Source organism: Gekko japonicus, unplaced genomic scaffold (genome assembly GCF_001447785.1).
Source record: "Gekko japonicus isolate JY-2015 unplaced genomic scaffold, Gekko_japonicus_V1.1 scaffold1215, whole genome shotgun sequence".
Classification (NCBI taxonomy): domain Eukaryota; kingdom Metazoa; phylum Chordata; class Lepidosauria; order Squamata; family Gekkonidae; genus Gekko; species Gekko japonicus.
The window spans coordinates 205,382-215,262 of record NW_015163638.1 but is presented as its reverse complement, the minus strand read 5'-3'; the positions used below and the strand labels follow the sequence as shown (position 1 = coordinate 215,262).

At 40.7% G+C, this 9,881-nt stretch overlaps 1 protein-coding gene across 1 annotated transcript in view; it reads right to left on the bottom strand.

Moving 5' to 3' along the window:
* Positions 1-9,693, bottom strand: part of DNAJC13 (DnaJ heat shock protein family (Hsp40) member C13) — a 59,916-nt gene extending 50,223 nt beyond the window's left edge. The window contains exons 1-9 of the mRNA XM_015407585.1: positions 9,626-9,693; positions 8,529-8,604; positions 6,939-7,088; positions 6,067-6,108; positions 4,094-4,294; positions 3,492-3,698; positions 2,311-2,406; positions 1,919-2,010; positions 789-955 (exon numbers count right to left, since the gene is read on the bottom strand). Coding sequence (XP_015263071.1) covers positions 789-955; positions 1,919-2,010; positions 2,311-2,406; positions 3,492-3,698; positions 4,094-4,294; positions 6,067-6,108; positions 6,939-7,088; positions 8,529-8,604; positions 9,626-9,693 — 1,099 coding nt within the window. The remainder of the gene's footprint in view (positions 1-788; positions 956-1,918; positions 2,011-2,310; positions 2,407-3,491; positions 3,699-4,093; positions 4,295-6,066; positions 6,109-6,938; positions 7,089-8,528; positions 8,605-9,625) is intronic.
* Between the last annotated feature and the right edge of the window lie 188 nt (positions 9,694-9,881).

Here is a 9,881-nt window from a genome sequence, read left to right as displayed (position 1 = left end):
ACAAGATGGCGGAGCTGGATTGTAAAATTAGCGAACAAGAAAGGAGGAGCTTCCGGTCAAGCGTTTTATGTTTTGTTATGCCGGCTGTATAACAACCAGATTGTGAATGACTGTGTCCTTATCTGGGAAGTGTAAGAAATGAAGGATCTATGACAAGCGATAAAGTGCTCTCAATAGCGCTTTTATAAGTCATAGTTGCGGAGAATAGGTCCAGCTAGAGAATGGAGCGTTTAAAAATCGAAAGATAGAAAAAGGTTAAATACATTCTCAAAGCTAGAGACCTTTCGAAGAGGCACGAAAGAATAAGGACTGCGTCATTTGTAGCTTGCAAGCGGAAGTGGAAATAGCGACCCAGAGAGGGAGTTGAGAAACCGGTGAACAACAAGCGGAGGAAGTTCCTTTCCTGACTGTGGATTTTAAAAGAAATCAGCCCGTGGAAGATTGATTTAAGCGTATTTGAAAAGATTTTATTAACAAAGCACCATTGGGACATTACTAATATACTAACAGATATATGTACAACTGGATTGAAGAAAGAAGTTCGACAACACACTGAAGAAACCAAAGAAGATTTTTTTTAATATTACTAACAGATTAATATACCAGTTATAACATCACTCAGCTTTTCTTGACCCCTCTATATACCCTCCCTTTTTCCATTAAGCGAAAAGTCTCTCCTTTTTAGGAGAGGAAATAAAATTTTTAAATTAAAAAAAAAAAAAGACTGCTTCGTTTCTAAAAGGACTTTTAAATTGCAACATATTATGCAACCTAACTAGACGACTTACTTGGAGGTGCTGCCAAGAATCTTAGATGAAGACTTTCAACTTCCTCATCCACTGGCATACTTAGCAGACCCCACCGCTGGCCCTTGTCCGTGGGTGTCATTTTCACACAGACATCCCTATTACCAGATGCTCTTACTCCATCCAGTAAACTGGCTAACAATGAATCCCTGTGGGTCGTGAGGAGGAGAAAAAAAGTTCCAATTACTTTTGTTACCTGAATATTTTGATTTGATGCTAAACAACTATCGTTTTAAAGCTAAATAAATTTAAAGCCTACTATCCTCACAAGCATTCAAGAACATGTAAATACTCTTCTAGGCAGGGGTCATTTCGTAGAAAAAGAGCTAGGGGGACTCATTAGCATCACCGGAAGTGTGTCCTCCCCACAGCCGGCGGCGACCTCCAGCGGGCACCAGCAGGGAGCTCCAGGCCCCGCCCTCCCACACCTCACCCGGGGGGATGGCGTCCCCCCGCGTCCCCCCCCCAAATGACCCCTGCTTCTAGAAGAAGAAGAAGAGATTGGATTTATACCCCGCCCTTCACTTGGAGTCTCAGAGCGGCTTACAAACTCATCTCCCTTCCCCTCCCCACAACAGACACCCTGTGAGGTGGGTGGGGCTGAGAGAGCTCTTGACAGAAACTGCTCTTTTTCAAGGACAGCTGTGCCAGAGCTTGTGACTGACCCAAAGTCATATCAGCAGGTGCAAGTGGAGGAGTGGGGAATCAAACCCGGTTCTCCCAGATTAGAGTCCGCACACTTAACCACTACACCAAACTGGCTCTAGGGAACACACGTGTAGCAGCCTCATACTGAATCAGGTCATCAAGGTCAGTGTTGTCTACTTAGACTGGCAGTGGCTTTCCAGGGTCTCAAAGGCCTTTCACATCATGTACTGCCTGGTCCTTTCTAAATGGAGCTGGGTGGGGATTGAACTTGGGACCTTCTGCATGCAAAGCAGAAACTCTTCCACTGTCACAACCCCTCTCTTAAGTTTTGTATAGAGCAGCCATTCACCCATGCTATGAAGGCAGCCACTACTGATTCTGCCATACCATATGGGTTGCCTGAGGCGATCACTCTTCTGCCAACATCCCAAATAAAGAAACAGTTCAAGAACTTTTAACTATACCTCTCTGTTGAAGAATATTTTCGGATTTGTCCCTTGATGAACTCTATCGTAAAGAGCTGTGGATTTTCTGAATCACACACTAGTGCAAATACCTAAAAAATAAAACCCTTATGTCAAACAGGTGGCCACGCTACAGCTTTATTATTCTGTACCGTTTGATAATCAAACTTCAGAAATTACAGGTCTAAATGTAACCTGCAACATACTTTTGATTTATTTTATTTTTTTGCCCAGCCCATTTTCTGGCGCATACAAAGACTTGTCATGAATCTCAAAAATATGCCTTAAGCTTTAACACCATAATCTGAGGCTTCAACAAGAGCCACATTAGGCACTATACCCAGATTGTTACTTCTAATATTTTCTGACCCATAACAAAGCTGTCCCCTTACCTCTCCTAAGGATTTCAGTGTTGCAATGTTATATGTAGCAGGGTCACGTTCCACTAAGCAAGTTTCTGTAAGAGCCAGTATCCTTTTCACTGGTTCCTTAAAAATGGGGAAAGTACATTACATTCTAATTATTGGAGATAACAGTACGTACTTATTTGAGGCAACTGCCCTCTATTAAAAGTCAATGGAATGAAGTTGTCAATTTTAGATGCAGCTGGAATATTATTGTAATTAGCCTACTAGTGTTAGGTTAATTGGGAAAAGATACAAAATTCCAGAGTATGGTGAATTCCAGAGCTGGATCCACGTTAAATTTTACACCAGCAGAATGGAACTGCTGATTCCTGGCCTTCCCCCTCCCATTGCAGTCCAATGATCTCCACAAAATAAGCTCCTGGGGGATAAGGGACCCTGAGGGATGACACGGGGGGAGGTCTGTAGCAGGAAATGGGAATCAGTGGAATTTACTAATTTAGATTGGATCCAGCTCTCAATTTGGACAATGACAAAAATGTTGATTGCACGCAACCAGAAAAGTTCTCCACAACTAATGCACAATACTAGGAAGAGAAGCTTAATTTATATGTAACATTATATATATATAAACATGTTACAAAAGTTATTATAACAAGGCCACTATAAATAATTTTAACCCATTTCAGCATTTCTGCTCCATACTTAATCATTCAGTACTGAAAATATCTAGGCTGGGACCCAAGGAGCTGCTTTGGTTCCTGCAAAGGACATATGGCACCCAAGTTCAACACTTGGGTTCCCCCTCCCCTGAACAGCTGACCCTCTGCTTGTAAATTCAGTTTGCTCTGGGACATCAAGGGCTGCTCTTCACTCATTGGATTGTAGCCATTTGTTTGCATATGCCTCACCTTGAGTACTGTGTTTACATATCAATGAAATGTTCAGTGTATTTTAAACACAAATTTCATGTATACTACAAACTGTGCATTTCCTTTCATACATGCATTTAATATTCCTCTACCAATTTTTCAGACTACAGCAGAATGCACAGTCTTCCTGAAATACCATGCGGTGTACATATTAACAGTACACATCATTTATAAATCAATTACTAAAAACTGAGAAAGGGTGAAGGAGAAAGACAACAGAGGGTCTTTGACTAAACTTTGGCACATGAGTAATGCATTTACATTATTAAATCTTACCGAATGTCTAGGAGTTATCTTTTGCACCACAAACTCTGCTAAAGATGTAATAGATTCATCATTGCTGTATTTTCCAAAGCGAAGACTCAAATACTGCTCAAATTCTAATAGTTCTTTCCTTATCCTCAAGGAGATGCCAACATAATTACCAGCATGTTCTATTGCACTCTTGATAATTTCTTCCCTTTGCTCAGAAGCAAATAAATGCTGCAAATTATGACAGATTTCAATAAACTCTCTGATACACAAACTTTTTTAAAAAGTACATAAATGTAAAAATCCATAATCTTAAACACAATGGGTATTTGCAAACTTTATATAAAACCGAACAGAATAAATATAGCATTAGTGAGGATGAATTAGTTCAAAATTTCCCATCTTTTTATAATTTTCTAATAACTTACTGAACAGAGTCAAAGTACTTATAATAATCTTTTACTAAGCATATACTATTTTCTATTTCAATCTTTAAAAAATAACAATATTGAACTATTACTGATGCTAGATGACTTCCTGGTTTTGCCAAACCAACTGACAGTGTCTGTAAAATCCTAGACAATTAGATACCGGATCCAGACATAAGTGGTAAATATTATACTTACTAGTCTACTAAACCCTCCGTAAAGTATACAGAAACCTCCCGGATAATCAGAGAGATCCACAAATCCTTCAATATTTCTGTAGTCATAAGAACACAGAACTTTATTTGTGGTAGGATTAATCTGGTCAAAGCCTCCAGGAGTCACTTCTAGAATTACAGGTTTTCTTGTATCACTCCAGTGGTGCTTATAACAATTATATCTCTGTGGGGGGGAAAAGGAACTATTAGTTAAAAAAAATCAGTACCACACCTTATCAGAGCAGTTTAGTACAAAAACAAAGAATAAAATACTTTGCCAAAACAGCATGTGATACATTTCAGCTCTAGGGATGGGCATGAACTGAACCACGAAGCAAAATTCATCACGAATTTCACCCTGTTCGTTGTTTGCAAACTGAAGTTTGTGACCGGTCCACTGTCATAAACTTCCATGAACTTTTGAAGCAGTTCATGGTAGTTCATGGATAGAGCAGAAAGTGGGGGATTAAAGGGACTTTGAGTCCCTTTAAACCCCTGCTTTCTGTTCCCCGAGAAAGCAGTCTAATATACCTCTGGGAGACAGTGATTAGACCTGATTTGGGGGGGGGGGAACCCTATGCCCCACTAAGTTGGAGAACTTCTGGCCAATCTCCAGTCTTTCACTTTTGGGCAAGGTGCTTGAGTGGGTGGTTGTTTCTCAGCTTCAGGGGCTCTCGGAAGGGACTGATTTTCTGGGCCTATTTCAAACGGGCTTCAGGTCAGGGTTTGGAACAGAGTCTGCTTTGGTTACCTCTACCAAGAACTAGACAGGGGGAATGTGACCCCGCTAGTTCTGCTATATTTCTCAGTGGCCTTCAATACTGTCAACCATTGTATCCTACTGAGCTGCTTCTCGGACCTGGCGCCAGCGGGGGAGCTTTGTTAAAGTGGTGGTCTCAGAGAGCGGTGCTGGGAGATTCCTGTTCTTCCCCATGGCTGCTGATCTGTAGGGTTCTGCAGGGTTCAGTCTTATCTCCCGTGCTATTTAATATGTACATGAAGCCACTGGGAAAGGTCCAGGAGGTTTAGGCTGCAGTGTCACCAATATGTGAATGGTACCAGGCTCTCCCTTTTTTTCTGACTTAATTCCAAGGATGTTGCTGATGTCCTGAACTGGTACTTGGAGTCAGTAATGGGCTGGGTGAGGGTGAACAAGCTGAAACTTAATTCTGATAAGACAGATGTTCTTTGGGTTAGCAGAAAGGCAAACCTGGGACTTAAGCTCTCTCCTGTCTTTGATGGTGTTATATTCCTTTTGAAAAGCCACATTTGCAGCATGAGAGTGCTACTTGACATAGCAGTCACCTTTGAAAACCAGGTGGCTGTGGTGGTTTAGAGTACTTTTGCCCCACTTCATCTGGTGCATCAACTGTATCCATTCCTGGCTCAGTCAGATCTAGCTACAGTGATTCATGCCTTAGTTACACCTAAACTGAACTACTGCAGTGTGCTCTAACTTGGGGCCACCCCTGAAGAGTAACTGGAAACTCCAGTGGCTACCAATCCACTCCTGAGCCCAATTCAAGGTGTTGGTTTTGATCTTTAGAGCCCTACATGACTTGGGACCAGGGTATCTGAAGGACTGTTTTCTCCTATATGTTCCTGCCTGGGAATAAAGCTCACAGGGTCCCCATCAAGTCAAGGTACATGACAGAGGGCCTTTTCAGGGGCAAACCATGATTATGAAACCATCTTCCCATGGAGATACACCTGGCCTCCTCACTTTCCATCTTTAGGAGGTGGTTGAAGAAAGAATATATCTAATAGAATTATGTCACTTAGAATGGAGAAAGGAATCACACACACAATTTAACCTGGAAAAAGATTTCCATCTCTGTTGAGCTTCGTTTCTTTTGTAAGACCTTGAGCACAGAAGTACCTTTTTTCATTTCTCTGTATCAACTTCTAAATTAAAAACCAGAACAACTTTTTCATTTACAGTTGAAAGATACTTGCCCTTCCAGTGATTTTTCCTTCAGCAAAATCAGTTCTGAATCTCTGGGGAAAGGAAAAGGATTATAAGTAAACGGTCTAAAAACAGAATATGCTAGATTTAAAGTAGATAATTCAATCAAAGGCATGCTTCTTTGAGTGCAAGGATTATGCCAGATTCTGATGAAAAGTTCCCAAGCATCCAAACTGTGATTTGAAAGATGTAATGGATTCATATATTTTTCTTCCCTCTGAGTACTTCACAGTCACCTCTCAGCTTTGGCAAACTGTAGTTTGTTGTCACATCCAAACCAGTAATAATATGGTGGGAAATGGCCAGAATTAGGAACCCACTGCAAGATATAAGTTCTCTATTCTAGCTTCAATGTCAAGTGCTTACCATATTTTCCCCAATACAGATGTTAAAAAACAACTATGGTTTCCTTGGACCTGGAAGTTAGTGTATTGTACTGATCAGAGTGCCAGACTGGGGTGTAGCCATGAGGTTTATTGGGTGACCTTGGACCAGCCACTCTCTCAGCCTAATGTACCCCACATGATTGTTGTGAATACAAAACAGAGAGAGAAAACCTTTGTTCACCATCATAAGCACTTTGGGAAAACTGAAGATTAATAATAAGAATGACAGAGAGGGGACTGGGAAGCAACTGAAGTGTATGAAGGCATAAGGAAGAGTACAAGGATGGGGTTTAGACCCAAGCCCGTTACAAGTGAACTGCTGCATGAGAAGTTATCAGTATTTAAAAACACACCTTGTGTCTGTGTATGTGATTTTAATGCAACTGAGTAGGAAAGTAACTATTTCATATTTCTACTGCAGCTGGCAAAGCAGACTGCAAAACAAATGCGCACTCAGGTCTTTAGTCGGTCCTTACCAGTGCTTCAGTGAGAAGTTCTGTTCTGTGCTCTGTAGAAAACTTAAGCGTTTCGGACTTCTTCCCACTCCCCTTACGAAATGTGAGGCTGAATTCTGTTCCTTGTCCCCTTCCAACTGGACTAATGCTGCAGATGTCTCCATAAGGCCACTGAACCAGAAGACCACATAGTCAGAAATATATGCTCTTTCATTCCTATAAAACACTAAGACGTGTAACCAACACAAATTGCTGAGCAGACTGTCTTGTCACTAATGGGATCTTCAGAAGTGAATACGTTCCCTCCCTATTTAGAGCACATAAAAGTATTAATATAACCTGGATAAGCCTAAGGCTTATGGGATCTTTTTCTAAATGATGTCCATGAGTAAAACCGTAACATGGGAAAACTTCAAGTAGATTCCAAAACAACCCAGAACTTTCAAGTAAATAGGTGTATGAACTCTTCCCACCATACAAACAAAGGTCAGGTAATCTAGATGCTGACAAAGACCTATGTCCCCAAAATATCTGAAAAATAGCTATGGCTATGGGAAAAGGTTTCTCAGCTTTCTCACCACCCACAGCAAACTAGAAGCCCTGGCTGGGTGGAATGCACCTAGAAGGAAGGAAGGAGTAGGAGTGAAAAAGAACTAGTAACCACAACTCTGCCCCTCCAAATAACGTCCTCCCACTGCCATTTTAGAGATTTGGAAATACCACCCCATAGCTAGTTTGGCCCTGAAAATACACAGGGGGAGCAGCCTACGAAGTTGGCTACTGATTACTCTGATTTTCATAGCTCTCAAATTGCTTTTCACTGAGTAGAAAGTCACAATACCATATACACAAGGGAAGTAATACCTCAGTCTTCAGACTTCTAGTTTCAGAAGCTGCAGCAAATATTTAATAGACTGAAATTATGATGGTTACAGACCAAGTGCCAGCCTTCCAGATTCTAAATTTAAGTTTCACAATCTTTTATGCATGTTTTATCTTTTAACACCGGTTGACCTAATTATTTCATGATGGGCATCTGTTTTATGGCCAGTAATGAAAAACTTTATGACACTCATGCGGATCAGAGATCTAAGGACTACATGTTTGTTATGACGTTCATGGTCTTCCAGATTTTTATCTCCTCAGCAACAATCAGTGCCAAGTGGAGATGTTAAGCAACATATTGGGAGACAAAGAAATAAAAAAGACTAATTTGCAACGTTTAAGGAAACTATACAAGCATCGTAAAGTTGTTGTTTAATGCTACAACTATTCTTCACTATCTAATCCTACTAATGGAAAACCCACGCTTGTACTCCAGATTCAGTTCCCTACTTACACAATGCTTATGTAACTAATGCAGATTTTAAAATTCTTCATTATGCCCATAAATGTGAACAAAAATACTTGGAAGTATGCATATCCTGATACACACCTGGGCATCTGGCTATGTAACTGAATGGTAAGTTGTCCAAATCAATTCTTTTTCACTACTTCATGTTCTCTGCTCATTCTGTTTAGACAACTAGATTTACTTCATAAGCTGATTTATTTTCAACTGGAAGACTATTTAATACTACCCCAAAAGACGTCTATTATATATGACATTACCTGGTTTGTAACTTCTAATGTGTTAGGATTGTATGTAGTGATGGCATGAGTTCCAACTGAAAAAACTCGCTTATACCTAAAAATATACAAACAGGAGGCAAGGGTTTAGTTTCAGTGCTTCCCCAAGACCTAAGAAAAGACTCTATGGTGATTTGTATACAAGACAGCTTGTCTCAAATAACTGGACTACACACAAATATGCAAGTAATATTTTGCTTTCAATATTAATTGGGGACACTAGGAGATAGAAGTTCATTTTCTGAGGGACCACACAAGAAAATTTAGCAAGCTCAGCAATCAGAGCTTCAATATTGCTCATACATGCCACTTTGTGTTTTTTGGGCCATCACGACAACAAAACACACAACTTGAAAAGTATTTGAAACAAAGATTGCTAGTGCTACCACCATTCCAGAAGGTGAAACTGACCTTTCAAAGGATAGCCACACATGGAGGGAGGCTATGTAGGCAATTCAGCATTGGTATTTTTGAGTAATCATAAGAAGAGGAGGAGATTGGATTTATACCCCGCCCTTCACTACCCAAAGGTGTCTCAGAGCGGCTTACAAACTCCTTTCCCTTCCCCTCCCCACAACAGACATCCTGTGTGGTAGGTGGGGCTGAGAGAACTCTGACAGAAACTGCTCTTTTTTTCAAGAACAGCTCTTATCAGAACTATGGCATGCCCAAGGTCATCCAGCCAGGTGCAAGTGGAGGAGTGGGGAATCAAACCCGGTTATTAGGAGGATTAAAGTACTCAACTTCAAAACAATTTTAATAGAACAATTGGCCTTGGCTCTAGTCAGCCTAGTCAGTGGTAGAGCATCTGCTTGGCATGCAGAGGGTCCCAGGTTCAATCCCCAGCATCTCCAGTTGAAAGGTATCAGGTTGTAGGTGATGTGAAAGACCTCAGCCTGAGACCCTGGAGAGTCACTGCCAGTCTGAGTAGACAATACTGACTTTGATGGACCAGTGGTCTGATTTAGTATAAGGCAGCTTCATGTGGAATTTTAAAACTCTCTGCTGGATATCAGGAACATACTATAAAATGGCATAACAACCTCAAGCTAGAAAACAGAATGAACCATGCTGCTTACTTTCCCCTCCAGGAATGCTTTGTTGTGTAGAAACAGGCCAAATCTTTATTTTCCCTAATTATATTCATTTTGTGCCAATACCTGTAACAAAACATATTCATTAAATATTATTTACTTTAACGATTTCTGCTATTAAACATTAACACATTTGGTATATAGCATTTAATGCAAAGTATTAGTGTACTAGGGAGCACAGCCCGTTGTGGCTGAAGACAACGGGCCTAGAAAGGGAGGGAGGGAGGGAGGGAGGGAGGGA